The 20,931-nt window shown below is 35.4% G+C and overlaps 1 protein-coding gene across 6 annotated transcripts in view; it reads left to right on the top strand.

The window, feature by feature from the left end:
- Kif2a (kinesin family member 2A) overlaps nt 1-20,931 on the top strand; it is a 67,696-nt gene that overhangs the window by 18,392 nt on the left and 28,373 nt on the right. For all 6 annotated transcript variants that reach the window (XM_074077429.1, XM_074077427.1, XM_074077431.1 and 3 more), the window contains exons 2-3: nt 17,995-18,089; nt 18,584-18,703. In XM_074077429.1, the coding sequence (XP_073933530.1) occupies nt 18,012-18,089; nt 18,584-18,703 (198 nt within the window). In that variant the 5' untranslated portion in view covers nt 17,995-18,011. The remainder of the gene's footprint in view (nt 1-17,994; nt 18,090-18,583; nt 18,704-20,931) is intronic.

Genomic DNA, 20,931 nt, shown 5'->3' with positions numbered 1-20,931 from the left:
AAAATTTTTTAAAAAAATAAGCATTATAGTTTTAACCTAATAAACTTGCAACCTTTTAAAGTACACAGTTTTAAAGCATGTAGTTCAGTGATTTTTTTTTTTTAGTGAATTCATGAAGTTGTGCAACAATGACCACGTCGTATTTCAGATATTTTCATTACCCCAAAACCCATTTAGTAGTCACTCTGTTTTCCCTATTCCAGTCTCCAATATCTGTTAATCAGCCTTCTGTCTTTGCCTGTTGTGAACATTACTTATAAACAAAACCAGGGCTGGGGATGTAGCTCAGTGGTAGAGTGCTTGTCTAGCATGTGCAAGGCCCTGTGTTGAATCCCCAGAACTGCAAATCATCATCATCATCCTAAAATCATACAATATGTAACTATTAATATCTAGCTTTCACTTAGCATAATCCATGCTCAAAGTTTATGTGTTACAGCATGTTTTGGTGTTTTATTGTTTTTATGACTGAACAGTATTCCATCTCATATATCCATATATCAACTTACAGGTATTTGTGTTATTTGCAGGTTTTTTGATCTTATGAATAGCATTCATATATACATTTTCATGTGGATACATCTGTTTTCTTGGGAATATACTTAGGAATAGAATTGTTTGAGCATATAGTAGTCTCAATTTAACTTTTCGGGAGCTGCCATACTGTTTTTCAAAGTGTCTACACCATTTTACACTCTATCAATAATATTTAAGGGTTCCAGTTTCTCCACATCCTTACCAGAATTTACTTATTTATTTATTTATTTATTTGGTTCTGGGGATTGAACCCAGGGCTTCACACATTCTGAGCATATACTCTACCAGTGAACTGCACTTATAGCCCATTTGTGTTTTTATTGTGGTCATCCCAGTAAGTATACGGTGGAATTTCATTGTGGTTTTGATTTGCGTTTCCCTAATGACTAATGTTTAGCATTTGTCCATGTGTTCATTGACCATTTGTATATCTTTTTTGGAAAAATGTGTTTACATTCTTTGCCCATTTTCTAAATTGGATTATTTGTCTTTTTATTGTTGAGTTGAAAAAGTTCATAAATGAAAGGTTCATTATGTATTTTGCATTATATTCCCTTCTCTCCCTTGCAGATACTTTCTCGCATTCAATGGTTGTCCTCTCCACTCCCTGCCCTCTAGCACTGAGGTTTGAACTCAGGGCCTTCACGCTTGCTAGGCAGGGCACTCTACCACTTGAGCCATGCCCCAAGCTCCCTTCTTGATACTGTCCTTTGAAGCACAAAAATTTTAAATTTTGATAAAGTCCATTTTATCTGCTTTTTACTTTGGTTGTTTGTGGGGGTTTTTTGGGTTTTGGTTTGGGTTTTTTTTTGTTTGTTTTTTATTTGGTGGAACTGGAGTTTAAACTTGGCTTCACACTTGCAAAGCAGGCATTCTACCACTTGACCCACACCTCTAGTCCGTTTTGCTCTGATTATTTTGGACATGGGATCTCATGAACTATTTCTCTGGGTTGACCTCAAACCCCAGTCCTCCCAATCTCAGCCTCCCAAGTGACTAAGATTTATAGGCATGAGCCATAGATGCCCAGGTGCTTGTGCTCTTGTTACATTTAGATCTAATCCAAGATGAGATCTAATTTATATCTTTCATGGACATAAGTTCTTCCTTGATCTTAGCATTCATTCTTGATCTTTTAACATAGAAAAACCAGTTAATTTAGTGTTTTTAACAAACATACTGCAGTTCTTTTGTATAGGGTGAGTAAGGCCTTGGAATATATTGGATTCCTAGTCTTGAAGTCATCTTTGTTACCAGAGTTGAGGGTGTGGGAAAGTTACTTCTTATCTGTGAAGATGTGTATATGTGGTATAATGTGTCAGGATTAAAGAGACCAAGGTAGCACACACAAAACCAAGCATAAAAGGATGCATGAGAAGTTAAGTGTGGGAGACTGAGGCAGGAAGATCTTTAGTTCAAGGTCAACCTAGGCTACCTTTTCAAAAAAAAAAAAAAAGAGGTACATGAGAAATGGAGTTTAAATTTGAACTGTGGTAAAGATTTTTTAATAATGATCATATCTTTGATGTTATTTAAAACATATCAATGATATGATTCAACTTACTGAAAATTGCACCAGCTGTACTAAAATATGTAGAAAAAGAAATACACTAAAAAGTTATGATTTTTTTTAAAGAAAAATGTTTAAGCTCCATAAAATTCTAGCTCTGTAATACTGAATTGATTGTGTGGATGAATTGATACACTATCTTGGGATTTGCTTCAAAATAATCCAGTTGGGGTACAAGGAGTAGCAGTAGGGTTAGCCATGTTTTCAAAATTAGTGAGGACTTAAAAGTATATTGTGTAAGTTTTCAATTTTTAATAGCTAAAAAAATTTTAGTGAAAACAGTTTTTTAAATGCTTCTGTAAACTTTTTTTTTTTTTTAAGACCAGGGTCTTGCTATATAGTTCAGACTGGCCTCCAACTGGTGATTCTTTTGCCTCTGCCTTCGAAGTTCTAGGATTAAAGGTGTGTGCCACCAGTGCCTGGTCCTAATTTTTCTCTTGAGTTTCAGATTTTCCTTCTAGATGTTATCACATGGATTTCCTTCTTTAAAAATTTTTGGCTGTAATGAGGTTTGAATGTAGGACCTTGTGCTTGCTAAGCAGGCACTCCACTACTTGAGCCATGCCCCAGCCTTTGCATTTCCTGTATTCCATGTGTACTTGACTTCACAAGGTACCCAACAGACATTGCCAACTTCCCTCATTTTTTGGAGATTTTTGCTTCTGACTCACCCTCACTCTTAGTAAATGACTTTGCTTGCTATTCCACCACTGTAAAATACAAGTGACCAGAAAAGAACTACCAGCCTCCAGCACCTGTCCAATAGCCAGCATCTGTTGCTGAACATCTGCATTCCTTACTTTGCTGTGGATGTGCAGTTCTGTTCTATTTTAAGTCCATTTCTTCCACTTACACACTAGAACCTAGCTCACTTTACCTGCTCAGAGTCACCACTTCAGTGGGTCTTTCTGTGTTGCATCTTTGGTTTTGTTTTGGTTTTTTTTTTCCTCCCCTTCTCTACTGAATCATTTCAGTCAACATGGTAGAATGCTGGTATTTTTCCTATTAAAAACAAAAACAACCCTTTGACCTCATTCTCGCTTTTAGGGTTTGCTCTTTATTGAGTTGGTAATAGAATTTAACAGTTAATTCACTCTTTCTTCCTTCAAATACCTTCTTCACTTAGCTTCTAGGACTGTTCTGTTGTTTTTCTTTTTCTCTGACAACTTCTAAATCTACTTTGCTGATAATCTTATTAGCTGCCTGACCTCTATACTTTGAAAGCTAGGGACTTCTACTCCCTCTCTTGGTGATCACATTCACTTTCATTGCCTTAAGTGTGGAATTTTTTCCTAATCACCCCTTCTTAGTGAAATTTTAATACCATAGATATACTATGCATCTGCTTATGTGCTATGGGCCTTTAGAGGGCTATAAACCAGTGTAACATCTAAGACCTCCCCCTCCTAAAAGCCAGTTTTTGTCCCTTTGTGACATTATCACCCTTGCTAAGAATGTGTGATCTAGATGTTGACAGTTCCCAATCTTCAGCTTGGATTGTCTTCAGAATATCAAGACAGTCTACTTGTTACCTTCACTAGATAGATACCTTTTGATACGTACGAAACCAAGCTCATAGTTTGACTTTAGCCTTTCTTTCCACACGCTGAGCTTCTATGACTCCACTCTTCTTTGTGTACCTTTTGCTGTAGCCACACCAAATTTGATATTCCAGCTTTTACTCTAGTGATAAAAGGAATTAAAGGTGTGATCATCAATTCTCCCAAGTCAAATTGACCAGACACTGAAAGTAGAAATTTGAGGGACTGGCTGCAGCTCTCACAGCTATCCATCCCATCTACTCTGGAGGTAATCAGGAGGACCACAGTTCAACCTAGGCAAAAAGTTAGCAAGACCCCCACCCCCCATCTCAATACACAAAGCTAACATGGTGGGGCTATACTGTAATCCCAGCTATATGGGAGGAATAGGTAAGAGAATGGTGGTCTGAGGCCAGCCCTGGCAAGAGTGAGACCCTATCTGAAAAATAACTACAGCAAAAAGGGCTGGGGGCATGGTTCAAGTAGTAGAGTACCTATCTAGCAAGCACGAAGCCCAGAGTTCAAACACTAGTACCGCCAAAAAAGAAAGAAAAAAAAAAAAAGAAATTTGAGAAAATAGCTTAGAGCCACTACCATTACAGGCTTTCATCTGTAGAGTATACAGATGTTAAATTACTGGGGGAAATAGTGACATTATAGTAACTTAAAAAACATTCCGCAAGCTGCCCTATCTCTTGTTAAAATGTATGTTAAGCATAAGAGAAGATGGTAGTTACATATAGCTATGAAAATTTCATAGAATAGCACTGTTGTACTTGTGTGGAATTTCCTTTTGAGTAAATAAGAATTTAAGCTGGGGAACAGTTAGATAAAAATCACTCATACACCCAACAGAGCCCCTGCGAAAGGCAGTTCTTCAGAACTTTGGGCTTCAGCAATGTTTTAACAACACCAGTATAAAAAAAACTGTGGCATTATAGATGGCAAATCTTTTATTCTTTAACAAATAAATAAAGTTATATTCTGGATACTCTATCACACAAGGGAATGTATATATGAAGATAATGTTTTAAAGTTCGTAAGTGTTGATACTTAGTTAATATGCTTTACATAGTTAATAAACTGAATTCTTTTAATGCTGTGTGTTTTTTTCTTTAAACTTCATTTCAACAAGAATCATAATCACATAAGATCATGATTTTAGAATTTCAGTTTTTATATTCTCTGTACAAGTAGTTTTGAACAGTTTTTTAATCCCAACTTTAAATACACACACACACAAAAATCAGGGAATTATAGTCTTTAAAACTTATTAATGGTACCATAGCCCCTTTATGAAATTTATCTTATTATCTTATGCAAATTCAGAATAGAAGTTTTCTAAAAAGCTGCACAATGAGCTTTTCTAAATGATAATTCTACTCACATTTTAGTGTACCATATGGTTCAGTCATCATAAAAAAAAAAAAAAACAGGTCTGAAGTTCTCTGTCACCCCAGAGGATCTGTGCAATATTAAATTTGTATATCCCTTTTCAGAACAATAGGAGATAAGGTAAGACTTTGAAAATTTGTATTTGTATGCAATATGAGTAGTTTGTGCCATTTTTCATGTTGTATTTTCTTCATGAAATTCTGAGCTCATCATTCCCCCTTTTCTCTCATCAGAATTCTAGTTTCATATTTAAAGTTTAAGAAAGAAAATGTTAGATCTTTAAATTTAGTTACAACAGTAACATCTAGAGCGTGATAAACCAAAACAGAAAGATCTCTATGTTTGACAAAATCACGTTCCCCAAGGATTTACTAAACAGCAACAGCACTGTTAGCAGTGTCAGCTGAGGCATCACGTATGTCCTTCTCTAATAGATCCTTGTTCACCAAGGCTTGTGAAGGTGTAATGCTTACATAGTCCTCATTGAGAATTCTTTTCATTGCTGCTTAGACTAGCTAAGAGAGTTTGACTTCTGCTGGATCTGCTATTCATCTCTGCTGTATCATACCCAACAAATGAGATTTCTCTCTGTTTTACTAGTTAGTGGCACACAGTAGCACACTGATGTTTCCTGTTGGAGCATAAAGTAGTAGCTCCTTTAAGGCATTTAGCAAAACCAAGATGTGATGTACGACTATTATTATTTTAACAGTGTCTTCCATTTTTTAAAAATAATGCTTATTGTAATAACATCCTTATATTTTTAAATCTCTATTTACCCAACTTTCCCCCAACTTACAGTTATGATTTTAGATCATTATATTGAAATTTATTAAAAAGGTAGATTGACTAGGGGCATAGTTGAAGTGCCCAAGAATGGGGGGGAAAAAAAAGCAGTGGCTTGTTTTCATGTTCCTGAATGAGCACCTTTTTAGAATCCTTTTAATAACTTGGGGAAAAGAATTACATCTTTTAAAAGACAATCTTGAAATAGACTGCCTTAGACAAAAAAAAAAAAAAGCTACTTAACATTTTGTTAAGGCTCTTCTTGGACAGATGCACTCAAATTTTTGAATTTGCATTCTAATCTACACTGGCATTTAGTTCTTGTAACTATATATATAATTGATTGGGATCAGTATTTTAGCCAGTACTTAATTGTTTATGAAAAATGAGAAGTCAGGCATGGTGGTACATGCCTCTAATCCTAGCACTAAGGGAGGCTGAGGCAAGATGACCATGAGTCCAAGGCCAGGCTAGGCTACATAGCAAAACCATATCAAAAAAAATAAATAAAAAAAGAAACTTACTGAATCAAGACAGTTTTTTAAAATCACTCACATGATAGAAAGTGGCAAAAGTTTTTAGGTCGGAGTGTTCTAAGGTAGTTTATCAGGATTCTCTTCTGGTAGGGACTGACTTGGAAGAAAGTACTTCTTCCAGATACCTGTTAACCAGCTACTTTGAGTAGCATGTGTATTTTATTCACTTTCTAGAAACAACATTGTTATGTCAGGTACTTGGTCTGAATGTGTGGTTATAAGATTATAGAATTTCATGATAAAGTTTAATTTGTTCTGAGAATGAGCATTTATGCATGCTTTCTTCCTCCTTAGTCCTTGCTTCAGAGGAACAGAGGATATAACTAGGTTTTATTAGCATATTTTTAAAGTCTATGCAAAAATTCTTTCAAATTATGCAGTTGTATTCCGATTGAAAATTGAAGGGATTAAGAATAGATAACACTGATGACATAGTGGCTCAAGTGGTAGAGTGCCTGCCTAGCAAGCCTAGCAAGCATGAGGCCCTGAGTTCATAGCCCCATTGTCACCAGAAAGAAAGGAAGGGAGGGAAAGAGGGAAGAAGGAAGGAAGGATGCACTAAAGAGAACCTTATATTTAAATTTATTGGCACCTAAACTAGATTTTTATATTAAGGTTTCATTACACAGCTATATATACATGAATCCCCAATGACTGGTTTTTTTTTTTCAAGATGTTGTAAAAAATTTTATTAAATTATAAATCATTTTGTCATTATTAAATTTATCGTACCTCAAATAAAACAGTAGATTTTTAACAAGTCCAGAGGATTTGAAAATCACCATTATAAACAATTTTATAATTCAAGTTTTATTTTTGCTTATCATTTAGTTACTTTTTTCCTTTTCCCCAATTTTTTGAGATGGGATCCGACATGTATCCCAGGCTGGCCTTGAACCTCTCAGTCTTCCTCTCTTAGGATGTGCTGGGATTGCAGGTATAAGTCACCATGCTTGACTTAGGTTATTCTTACATATTTTGGTTTTGCGAATTTTATTATGGTCTTAGTATATTAAAAGCATGAAAAAAGAAAATTTCATAAAGGTATCTCGAAGTACTGATAAAAATGTTTACTTTTTTAGGAAGACTTGCCATTTCTATACTCATTTATACCTCAACCCTATGATTAGGGTAGTTAGAAACAGAAAAAAAAAATTGAGATTGTAATCCTAGTTATTTCAGAAACAGCTGTAATCTTTTTTTAAAAAGCTGCTTAAATTAGAAAAGAATTTTTTATATTTGTCTTAGTGTTCTATTTTTATAAAATAAGATACTAAGTAAAATAAAGTATTAAATATTCTGATTTTTAAATACTTGTAATGAAATTTTATTAGTATTCTTGGCTGGTTTATTTTAGTTCTTGTCTCTCCTACATTTGCAACCAAATTATACTTTATATGCTAGACAAGGTTTATGCCAGCCTAATTGGTTGCTGGCATTTCTTAGCCTCACAGCTGCTGTGAATTCAGCCGTGAACTAGGAAACATATAATAGGATTCTGTTTTCAGAGAGCAAAACATAGTTGTCAGTGTGTAAAACTTGATTTTGACAGCTCAATAAATATACGAGCTCTTACAAATTAAATAGCACTAAAAACAATCATAAGTATATTAATTTTAAAGATTACAAAGTCCTGAAAAATGGAATCCATATATTTTTAGTTTTTTCCACTTGGACAAAGATTGGCTTGAATTTGTGTAATGTATACTTCTGATCAGTCATTTGTGGTTTTCTTTTAAAAAGAAATTATTTGTCTTAATATTTATTAATAGATATTTAAAAGTTAAACTATTCCCCCCCTTTAATTTCACCATAACAAAATTGAACCTTGGGTAATATAAAATTTTTTAAATGCACTAAGCATAAAATGACTTTGAAGTAATGGCTATGATTTCAAAATATTTTGCTATATATTTATATTCTTTGACTTAGCAGATAATTTTCTAAAGTATCTTAACATCTAGTTTTTTTCTTTTTTCTTTGATTTACTTACTAGCATATATTAGTTGTTCAGGGGGAATTCATTGTGAGTTTGCTTCTAAATTTGGGGTGAAATTTACTATCCTATTAGGTTGAACCATATGAAGTTTTGTTTTTTTGTTTTGACTTTGTGATCTTTCTTCTGAGAAAAACAGTGGGTATATGCAGAAAAAGAGGTCACATGATGACAGAGGGAGCAAGAAAAGGCAGAACAAGCTGAACCTATTTTTTAAAAACCCATTCCTGCAGTAACATCAGTCCTTTGAGAGAACCTACTCCTGAAGATGACAATGTAGTCATGAGGGGAACCTTCATGACCCCGACTCCTCCCATTAGACTCCAACTCTGAACACTCCACATGAGGAATTAAGCCTAACCATGAGTTTGGGGAGGACAAGACATATCCAAAGTAGAGCAAGCATCATCTTACATCTACATTTTGTATCACTTTGGTAATTTGCATACTTTTTAAAAAATAAGTCTGTATGTGATTCTGACAGTCTGAATTATATTGATAGAACTTTTCTCACACACTTTTGTTTAAAATGCCAATTGAGTTTTGGCATCTACAGATGTGAATGTTTTATGTAAATATTGGCCAAAACTACTTGCATTGAGAGACAAGTATGTTTTATGAAATTTGGATATTAATAAGCCGGAGGCATTCTTTTGGGGAAAAATAGTGATTGTGGACAATCATTATTGTAAACCCTCTGCCAGAACATCAAATAAATTGTCATACATCTGTATGACCCTACCCAATTCAAAGCAGTTCTAGAAAATGAGACCTCCGCCCCACTTAAATCAGGATTGGTTTTGTTGTTCTGTTGGGAAAATGTGGAGGAAAATTCTCCTTAAAGAGGTAGAGTGGGAACAAAATTCCAAAAGCCAGGCCAAATAAGGAAGTATAAGGGGTGAGTGACAGGCATGAAATTCAAACCATGTTGTAAGGAAGAAACAACCAATCAAGGCCCATGAAAAAGAAACAGCCAATCAGCAAAATCTCAAATAACACCCCCAAAGCCTGTCCCCAACCCTGTATCTGCGCAGCAACATTCTGGTTTTGCTAGACTGCCTTGGTGCTTTCCTAGCAGTGTATTAATAAAGCTTTGATTAAAAATTGCTACTGATCTGCTTCCTGGAGCTAGATTTATAGTTCATTTTCTTCCAGGGGAAAACAGTCCAGTGTAATTGAGGTAGAAAAAATCAGGATATTGAGCTAAGGCTGTGGCACCAGTGGCAGAGTACCTGCCTAGTAAGTGTGGGGACCTGAATTCAAACTTCAGGGCTGGGAAGGAAGGAAGGGAGGAAGGGAAAGAGGAAAGGAAGGAGGGAAGAAAAACCATGATGAATGTTTGAGAAGGATATTCAGCCGCTATACTGATTATTTGTGGCTTTTCTAGTCTGATTGATCAGGTGTCTCATGTTTAGAAATCATTAATAAGATACCTACCTACAAACCTGCTGTGTGTTTAAAATTTGAGAAACAGATAACTCATGAGTGAAGGAGTCAGGAGGAAAATTAGAAGATACTTGGAACTGAACAATAACAAAAATACTTTATATGAGAACTTACAAGATGTTGCTAAAAAGTTCTTGGAGAGAAATGTGTAGCTTTAGTTGCTTATGAGAATAAAGAAATGATAGTTGGGTATGGTGGTGGACACTTACAATCCTAGCACTTCAGAGTAGAGCCAGAGGCAGGAGGATTTTCAAGTTCAAGGCCAGCCTGGATCACATAGTTCCAGGCCAGCCCAAGCTACTTAGCGAGATTGTTTTTAAAAAACAAAAAAGAAAAAGATCAAGATGAATGAATCAAGTATTCACCTTAACATTTTTAAAGTGGAAAAAACCAGCAAAATAGGCCCAAAGTAAGTTGAAGGAAAGATAATAATAAGAGCATAAATTAAATATTGAATAACACAATCAAAGGTCTCAACACAACCAGGTATTCATTCTTAAGAAAGACAAAATTAACAAATCTCAAATGAGATTGATGAAGTCAAAATACAAGTTGAAAATTGTTCAATTAGGCCCTCCTGCCTTCTAGTCAGTAATCAGTTCCATAATAGTAACTAAGACAGTACACATTCAGAAATAAAGAAATAGACTCATGCATTTGTTTTTTTTGTATGAACAGAGGTAGTATTGCAGCTAAATAGGGGAAGAAAGGGCATTTTAGGAGATGATGCTGAACACTTTGTTTTCATCGGGAGAAAAAAAGGAAATTGTATTACTGTATGCAAATACCTAAGTGCCAGTAGATGAAAGCCCTAGATGTGAAAGGTTTTGTAAAACTTTAGATGAAAATGTGAACAACATCTTAATGATCTCAGTTTTGGGAAGAATTTTATATGCAAAAAAGGACATAATTGAAAGATATCTATTTGGCTGTATTAAAATTTTAAATTCATCAAATGACTATAAGTGAAAAGGTGGATAACAACTTTGAAGAAAATATTTGTAGTACATGTAACAATATTAATGCCAAGAATATAGAGAATTTCTGTGGAGAAATAGCAAGAAAAAAACAATAGTCAAAAGATCTGAGTGGCCAAAAAAATAGCTACAACCTCATTCAGTCAGAAAAATTAGAAGCACAGTTATGACACGTTAAATCTAACAAATACTGTGTTGGGTATGAGATAACTGCTGTGGGATTACAAATCATTACAAGTACGATCGCTAGGAAGCATCGTGACAGTAGAAAAATTATGTATGTCCATAATTGGTTATTCTGTAGCTTCTTTTATGTGAGAAATTCTTACACGTTTGTATCAGTACACATGTTTAAGAATGATTGTACCATTGGTCTTAATAGCAAAAACTACAACATGAATGAATCTTAGAAAAATGTCAAGCAAAAGAAGTCTTAAAAGTAGCATTAACTTATACATATGAAGTTAAAAGATGAGCTGTTGAGATATTATATGTATTGTATTTGTAAGTGATATAAAGAAAAGCCTGCGTGTGACAATCTTAAATATCAGAGTAGTCATCTCTTAGGTGGGGAAAGGAAGAGAGGGAGATTCAGTTGAGGAGGGGACATAAGAGGTTTCAGAAATGTTGCTTCCTACTACAGAACTCTGCTATAATTTCAGCTACTCCTTGAGGCCAGGGCTCCAGGTCAGCCTGGATAACACAGCAAGAACTTGTCTCAAAAAAAAAAAAAAGGAAAAGGTGTTTATTTGTTTGCTTTTTTTAACCTGGCTGTTGTTAGATACACAAGTGTTGGCATTATTTCATTTTTTTAATGTGGAAATATGTATAATATAACTCAATAATATAAATGGACAATCTGAGTAAATGGAATACAGGAATTTTCTCAAATGAACCAGAGAAATGGGGTGGTATTGGGAGGGCCATGTAGGAAAATTGGCCAGACTTTCCAATCCTAATTTGTCCGAGCTGTAGTTCTATTATCTTTTGTAGCCTTATTTACATTGGTACATGATTCCTATTCACAACTGAAACTTTGAATAAAGTTTTATTATTGTGTTGAGGCCTGCGCAGGTCCCAGCCTATCCATGGTTAAGGGCTGCTATCTGCCTCATAAAGCAAGTGGAGAGTTGTCTTCTGGAAAGACAAAATCGTCTTCTCCTCTGAAAAAGCCTCCTACATAGTTGGCTTTGACATTTGCCAGGGATAGAGACCACATGAGTTTGGGTTTTCAATTGAAGGTAAGAGACAAGACAGGAATTATGACCAGAAAATTCAGGGTTAGGTATAGTTACCTCCAGAACTTACCACTGTTAACTCAGCCTGGGCTTCATGACTGCCATAGAAGTAGATTCCTTACTAATAATAAATACCTAGTTTACAAATGTGCTCTTGTTCTCTTTCTCCCTGTTCCCCCTTTTTAATGTGGCCCCAAAGAACTTTCAGACATGATCAAATCATAAGAGAGGTATAATTGTGTTTTGAAAATTTTGCGACTTTTTGTATCTTTAAAATGCAGTTCATCTTAACCCTTGAGTGAATCTCTAACGAGTATGCCCCCCTCCTTGTGGCTGAGGCTCTCATCCCAACTCAGAAAACCCATCCTTGCTTGGAATATGCTGCAGGGCTCCACAGTGATTGCTATGGCCAAGGCACAGAAGCCTTATGGGGGAGAGGAGGATGTGGGTACAGTGGGCCTGGTTTAGGGCTGACAAAAAGTGTTTAAGTTTTTTTTTTTTTCCCACATTTTGCTTTCACATGGTCTCTGGACCCCTAAACCAAGAATTCTCAGCCCTATCCCATCCAACTTTCTCTTTTTTTTTAAATAGCAATTACTGTGAATCCCTCCTTTACTATCCTGAAATGAAATTCATAGCTAATATAGTGTATTTAAACATGTCTTGCCTATACTGTAAAAAAAGAGAATTAAAAGGAAAACATTTTTAAAGTCATCTTATTGTTCTACCTCTAGTACCATCATTCTCCCAGTCATCGAGGCTTGAAACTCCTTTTGTTAATGCCATATATTGCCACAATATCATAAACTTTTGCTTTGAAAAGTCTCCTATTTTTATTTTATTAGGTAAGACCATTAGCAGATGCCTAATAGCTGACTTTTGAAAAACAAACTATAAGTTTTCTTTATAATTAAAAAGGTATTTGAGCTGGGTATGGTGGCTCATTCCTGTAATCCCAGTGCTGTGGAAGGTCTGCTGAGACAAGAGGATTTGGAATTTGAGGCCAGCCTTGGCTACCTAGCAAGACCCTGTCACAAAAAAAAAAAAATTAATAAAAAGAAAGAAAGAAAAAGGGCTGGAGGTATGGCTCAAGTGGTAGACTACTTGCTTAGCATATACGAGGTCCTGGGTTCAATCCCAATCCCCAGTACCACAAAAGAAAAGAGAAGAGAACCTTTAACAGCATATTGGAAAAAAAGATTTAAAAAAAAAAATTCTTAGAGACATCTTTTGTTTTGGGGGTTTTTTTTTGTTTTTTGTTTGGCACTGGGGCTTGAACTTGGCCTCACACTTGCTATGTAGGTGATCTTACCATTTGAGGCACTCTGCCAGCCCTTAGAGACATCTTTTTTTGAAAATTAAAGCCCCATGCTACATAGATATTGCACATATTTCTAGTTATCAGCTAGCAAAAAGCAAACACTGACTTTATTTTACTCCAGCCTTTTTATTCATTTCTTATTGCTGGAGTTTTGTATTTATTATTCTTATATTGGATGAGTAAACTGGACTACCTATATACAAAAGCCAATATATTCTCACTCCTGCCCCTGCTTGGCATCTAGAGTTTAGTCTTTCGGCTGGTGGAGTGGCTCAAGTGGTAGAGCGCCCACCTAGAGTTTAGTCTTAGCTGATAAATCAGTCCGTTTTTGACTCTGCTAACTTGTGATTTAAGGCTTTCTGAGTGACCACACTGGCAATTGAAATTGTGGAGGTTCCAGTGTTAAGGAGACTGCTGATGCTGGTGTTCTTGGCTTTTTTTTTGTTTTTGTTTTAATCCTTGTATTGCTTGGTCTTTCTAGATTGTTTTTGAAGGTTGAAGTCTCTGAAATTGTGACCTATAGCCTTAATACTAGATAATTTGCTCTACTAGCCTACTTTATTTTTTTTCACATCTAGTTGTCAGTACACTAAAACACTGTTCCTTACTCAGGAAAGTTGGAGTACTGTGGTAGCTGTCCAACAGTAGAAATAGTAGCATTGGTCTTGCTTTTTGGAATGTGCATGTTTCACCATGATGTGAGCTGCTGTGCTCTGCCACGTCCTCCCTACCTCAGTGGACTAAAATCACTGAAACATAATAAAAATCTTTCCTCCCGTAAGTTGTTACTGTCAGGTATTTGATCACAGCCATGAAAAAAGTCTTGACTAACACATCCCCCATTCTCACTGTTGTGCTTATTGTGTTGCAGATTTCATGAAGACTTATCTCCTTACTCTTTTTTTCAACAACTTCCACCATAGCCTGTCCATTTTCTGCTGGAAGTTATTCTTTAGGGGAGTCTGGTATTCAACACATCTTTTCCTGTTGATGAAACAGTTACTTTTTTTTTTTTTTTTTGGTGGGACTAAGATTTGAACTCAGGGCTATTGTGCTTATAAAGCAGGCGCTCTACCACTTGAGCCACACCCCAGTTCTTCCTATTGACGAGACAATTATCAATGTCTTAAATTCTTTTACTTTTCCTGAAATTGTATTGCAGTAATATTCTTGTCCCCACTAGTGTTACTGTTATAAGGCTCTCAGGGCTAGTGGGGTGAGGGTAGCTGCCAGGTCTCTGTCCTGCTACTCACCTCATAGAGATAGTGATCGATCAGGGCTTGATGCAGCAGTGATAGCTGGCTGTGGTGATTTTCCCCAGCATGGCTGCTCATGGCTCTTTGTGAACCACTTTTTATTTCCACTAGCAGTTAAATTCATTTTCTTTCTTTTTCATGTCCAGTTACAGCCGTGTAGGAGCACTGCTTGACATCTCTCTAAGAACTCTTTCAGTTCCAGGGAGAACAGTTAATTGATAGCCTCCAATTGTTAGCTACAGGATCCTTATCTACATACAGGAATCATATTCCTCAAATATGATACTAAAAAATTTAGGTTTTGGCAGTACTGGAGTTTGAATTCAGGGCCTTTTGTTTGCTAGGCAGGCACTGTACCACTTGAGCTACCCCACCAGTCATTTTGTGTGTGTGTGTATGTCTTAGGTATTTTCAAGATAGAGTCTTGTAAACTATCCCTGGGCTGGCCTCAAACCACGATCCTCCTGATCTTTGCCTCCTGAATAACTAGGCATGGGCCACCAGAACCTAGCTAGGAGGATCCTTATCTTTTGAACTGTGACATTTCTTACATTTCCTATGAAACCTCTACCCAGTGGCAAAGTATGGCATGGATAATTAGGCATGCCTGTTTTAGCCAAGTACAGAACTCCTCTGGTGATCTCTGCTGTGGAGCCCACTGATGGGTTAGCCACAACCTTTTTGGGTCTACATCAAGGTCTGAGGCTTTCTCTGCTCAGTCCTCCTCATACCCCTTTGCTTCATGGATTTGAGCTTGTATCCTGATCTGCAAATTTTTCATCCCTGGTCCTCTTTTCTTCCTCTTTTTAGCTTTCACAATAAACCTCCTCTACTCTTATTTCAACTTCAGTTTCTCAGCAGACCCAACTGAAACATACCATTTCTGGTTATTTACCTAATTTCTCTCCAAATCAAACTGCAATAGGAATCCTCTAATTTCTCTTTTAAGCTTATCCCTTTTGATTGCTTCCATTATTTTATAGCATATCTCCCTACAATGTTTACTTATCTCAGTAAATGGCATCATTTACTCAGTTGCTTTCACACTTGTCTTTCACACGTAAGTCCTTCACTCCTCTTTTATGTTTATGGAGAGTGAAAGCAATATTATGTGAGAAAGGGAGAGTTACTCTGGTAAGGAATGAATGAAGTCATGTAATGAGGTCATTAGGAGATCATTGGAAAGACTTTGGCTTTGACTTTGAGAAGAGAAGCTATTGGAAGGTTTTGAGCAAAGGAATAATGTAATTTAACTTAGTTTTTAACCAGGAACATTCTGGTTGATGTAATGTAACACATAGTTACAAGCAATAGAATTGATAGTTTAAAGTGAGATCTGGCTTATCAGTCAGATTGATAAAAATTTTAAGATTAATAATGCCCAGTGTTGAAGATACAGAGGAATAGATCTCACTGTTAGGAATGTAAATAGAGGGCAATTTAAAATAGTTAAAATTCTGACATTCCATTTATGAAATGCTATGCACTTGTTAAAATTAATAACTAGGTCAAAATATATTGTCATGGAAAGATCACCTATGTGTGTATATTAGGTTTTTTAAAGCGGCAACAGTATATCAATTTTAAGTACTTATATCCTTAATATTTAAGGGTGGACTGTTTGAGTTTTATAGCATTATATTAATTTATTACTTTTGCAGATTTTTATATGACTCCATATTAGAAGAGGTAATGATTGACAGTAATTTCATACATAAATACTTTTCGAACTTTTATAGTATGCACATTTTCTTTCATGATATTCTATTTGTTGCTAAAATAATAGTGTTTGTCTTATATGTGTTTTGTTTTAGATATTTAAAGAGATATAAATTATCTTAAGGTAAATTACAGATGCTCCAGGAGTTTCATTTAAGAAGTACATATTGAAATTCTTTATTTTATTAGGTAATATTGATGGTATCAGTATATTACAAAATAGGTTTTATCCTTGACCAATAAGCAAATGGATAGGTAAAATGAAATAAGCAGTAAATATGTGTGTATGTATATACATACGTACATGTACAGAGAAACCTATTGGTCTGGTTCTAGGAATCTGTCCTTGGGAGATAATTATCATAACAGATATATAGTAGTATTCATGGCAGTAATTGTAATAGTAGAAAATTGCATAAGGCCTGGGGACATGAATTAAGTAGTAGAGTGCCTCCCTACCAAGCAGTGTACCCTGGGTTCAAATCCCAGTACCCCAGTACTATCAAAAAAAAAAAAAAAACAAATGGGAAGAAAAAAATGCACGTAACCTAAGTGACCATCAAAACATATGATAGACATAGTAAAATACATATTAATTTAAAATAATTTAACTCTGTAGTTATTAACAGGTAAGATCCAAAATCCATTAAGTGGGGAGCTGGGGCTGGGGGATGTGACTCAAGTGCCTAGCCAGCGCAAGGCACCTGAGTTCAAACCCCAGTACCACCAAAAGGCGGCAGGGGGCCGGGGAGGAAGTTAATGCATTCTGTATAATGCCCTCTTAGAATTATAAGAAAGACAATTATAAAAAGTAATGGAAAAACTAGAATGGTCATGGGAAATAAGAAGTAGAAGAGATTTGGGTAGGCAACATTTTAGATTAGCATTACCCTGCCTTTTTGAATTCAGATTCCTTTTCTCAGTTTAAATATAATTTCATCACTTTGTACAGTCTATGATTTAAAGTGATGTTTAAGTTAATATTTTATATTACCATAGTATTTAAATTGCCTTAATGAATGAATATTGGCTCTGTGTTCCACTGAGTTAATTTTGACTTAGTTAGGAAATTTTCTAATAGCTGAAACTGTTTAACAGTATAAAATTTTAGGCATTCTTTATCAGTTGTTTTTCAATGTCTTGAATTCCTGGACTTAATAAGTAATAAATTATTTTATGGATAAGTAACAAATTGATTTTATGACCCCACAGACAAAGTACATTCCCTAATCCTGAGTGTCTGGAATTCTCTTGCAAGAAAGATTAGGAGCTGAGGTATGTGGCGCAAGTCCTGGACTAATTGCCAAGCAGGCACAAGGCCCTGAGTTCAAAACCCCAGTACTGCCGGGCACCGGTGACTCACATCTGTAATCCCAGCTACTCAGGAGGCAGAAATCAGGAGGTTCATAGTTCCAAGCCAGCCTGGGCAAATAGTTTGCAAGACCCTATCTCAAAAATACCCATCGTAAAAAGGACTGGGGGAGTGGCTCAAGGTGAAGGCCCTGAGTTAAAGCCCCAGTACCACAAAAAAAAAAAAAGTACTTCCAAAAAAAAGCCAAAAGGAAGGTCAGATCATAAATGTATGTGTGCAAATAATATAACTTACAAATTGTACTTGACAGTGTTTAGGATTGCCGTAATTCATTGCTTTAGAAATTTGCTTTATTCTCACTTAGGCCGAATACACCAAGCAATGGTAACATCTTTAAATGAAGACAATGAAAGTGTAACTGTTGAATGGATAGAAAATGGAGATACTAAAGGCAAAGAGGTATGATCACTGGGTTAAATTTTATTTCTAGTTCTGCAAATCAAGATTCCTAATGTAAAACAAAACAGAAAACTACATAATGTTTATATCATGCATGTATTCCTTTTTTTTCTTTTTGTCTTTTCTTTTTTTTGATACTAGGGATTGAACCCGGAGCCTTGCACATGCTAGGCCAGTGCTTTACCACTGAGCTACATCCCAGCCCTCGTGCATGTATTCTTTATCATTTCTTGAAAAACTTTCAGACGATTCAAAATTTTTACTCAAAAAGTAGTCAAGTCCTTCTTACATGCCTTACATGACTGCACATGTCAATCCTGTTCATTATTTTGTTTTTTTTGATTACTGTGTTACTAGTAATTCATATAACGAAGAGCACAAGATGTTATTTTAATAGATTCTTTAAGATGAAATCATTTAAGAATTATTTACTTTGTAAACATATTTGAAAAAATGAAATATTCTTTCAAAATTCATGTATGTGTTTTAAACAGATTGACTTGGAAAGCATCTTTTCACTTAACCCTGACCTTGTACCTGATGAAGAAATTGAACCCAGTCCAGAAATACCTCCACCTCCAACATCCTCAGCCAAAGTAAACAAAATTGTAAAGGTTAGTGATGAAAATTTAGAGCACAGAGCTGGGCCTTGGTGGTACGTGTCTGATATCCCACCAGTATAGGGAGGCTGACGCAGGAGGATTGCAACTTTGAGCCAGCCTGAGCTACATAGCAAAACTCTTATCTCAAAAAAGGAAAATTTAAAGATGTTTGCATTTGTAGGTTATGGTTTAAAATCAGTAGGCTGTGAAGAGCATATTTTAAGTATTGATTAGTTTTCTTTTTTAAAAAAGTTCTTTTCACCATACATTCATGTAAATATATGCATATCTTCATGGATCCGGGTTGTCCAATTCATAATTGTAACAAGCATTAAGTAAGATCATAAAAATTCCTTTCCTAATTAGAATTTTTCCTGACACTGAGCTATCAGTGTTTTTTGAGTGAATACATTTGACTTTGACAAAATAGTTGTTTATTATAAATAATAAATACCTGCTCCCATAGTCTTTCAAAATTGTAATTCTGCTATTTATGTTTATTAGAGATAGATGAGAAATGGTTAAAAGTAGTGTAACTACTTGTGTATTGTCATTGGTAAAGATAAACTTAAAATGCAAGCTATATCCTCCCTAGCAGTTTTATCTTTGCAAAAGTTAAAATGCATTCTTTTTAATTGTTTTTAAAGATAATTCCTCTTCCATTCTCTCAAAACCCTTTACTGCTAAAACTTCATTTGAAAATATAGTTCTTAGTTGGGCATGGTGGTTCAAGCCTATAATCCCAGCTACTTGGGAGACTGAGGCAGGAGGATCAAGAGTTTGAGTCCAGCCCAGGCAAAGTAGTTTCCACTTGTAAATGGACTGTTTTTTTGTATTCAGCTTTGAAACCTTGGAGGATCTGCATAGTTTTATTTCCTCTGTGCCCTTGCTGAGATCAAACTCAGGTCTTCTCCCATGCTAGGCAAGCTATATCCCCAGCCCTACTTTTCTTGGTATAGCCGCCTTTGTTTTACATTAAAGTGCAGTTGAAGGATTTTTTTAAATACTTATTTTCAACCCCTACTTCCAGAGATTCAATTTTATTTATTTAATGGGAAGTCCTAGTATCACCATCCTTTCAATGGTACCCATTTGATTTGATTGTGCAGCCAGGATTGAGTATAATTGCGATTTGATAGTTTTTTAAGTGAATTGAATAAAATCTTAGTAAATAAATAATAGGACCAAAAGTTTGCTGACTGAGTCTGTTTCAAAGACACTATCCAAGTCTTTGAAACTCTTAATGGAACCTGTTTAGGATAATTGACAATGACTGTTTCATAGTATTTCGATATTTTAGTTTAACAGGGAGCTCTACTTTGTCTAGAACTAATATTGTGTTAATTACCTCCTGATATCCAAAGATGAAACTTACTACCTAGCCCTAAACTCCGCAAAGTTTCCAAGCACTGACATGATACAAGTGGAAAATTCCATACCTCTTGTGATGAGTTGCAGTCAGAATAAAGGTGCACCACAATATAGACAACAGTGGAAACCCAAATTCCATGTCTAGTGAGCAAACGCTCATAACCTTTATTATATTTCCTTTGTCTTTTTTCCTGTGTACTTTTTACATAGGTGATAGTGCATGTAAAAGCAACTTTATGATTTGCTCTATTTCCTCATGGAGTTTTAAATATCAAACATTAGGCAAAAAAAAAAGAATTAAGTTGCACCAAAAAACATTAACATGTTTTCCATTCATGGAGTATGGAATATAGTTCAGTGGTAGAGCCCTTGCCTAGCACACCTAGGGTTTTGTGTTTGATTACCCAGCACTGGAAGAATTACCTTCAGGCTATGTGTGTGTAATATATCCATGAAATATAAATAGATTTTGTGTTTAAACTCAGGTTCCATCCCAAAGATAGCTCATTATATAGAGAGATATTCCAAAATCTGAAGAAATCTGAAATACTTCTAGTCTCAAACATTTCAGATACGAAATACTCAAAAAGTTTTACCAGTATAGCTATAGTGAAGTTACTTTACTTCTTTTTATCCCAGTTTCCTCATCTATAAAATGGGAGCATGAATAATCACTTCATAGGGTTTGTGTGAAGATGAAATGAATTTATAATGTCCTCAGAGCAATGCCTTGCTAATACTAATTCCTGGATATTTTGTGAGAGGATTGGGGGAAGATATTATCTCATACAGGAACTTGAATATTGATAACATTAGTAATTCATTAGAGTATAGTTGTGTGTCTGCCTACTTTTGTTTAATTAAAAGAA

Source organism: Castor canadensis, chromosome 6 (assembly GCF_047511655.1).
Source record: "Castor canadensis chromosome 6, mCasCan1.hap1v2, whole genome shotgun sequence".
Taxonomy (NCBI): Eukaryota; Metazoa; Chordata; class Mammalia; order Rodentia; family Castoridae; genus Castor; species Castor canadensis.
The sequence above is the reverse complement of the archived record's forward strand: the minus strand, read 5'-3'. Positions and strand labels throughout refer to the sequence as shown.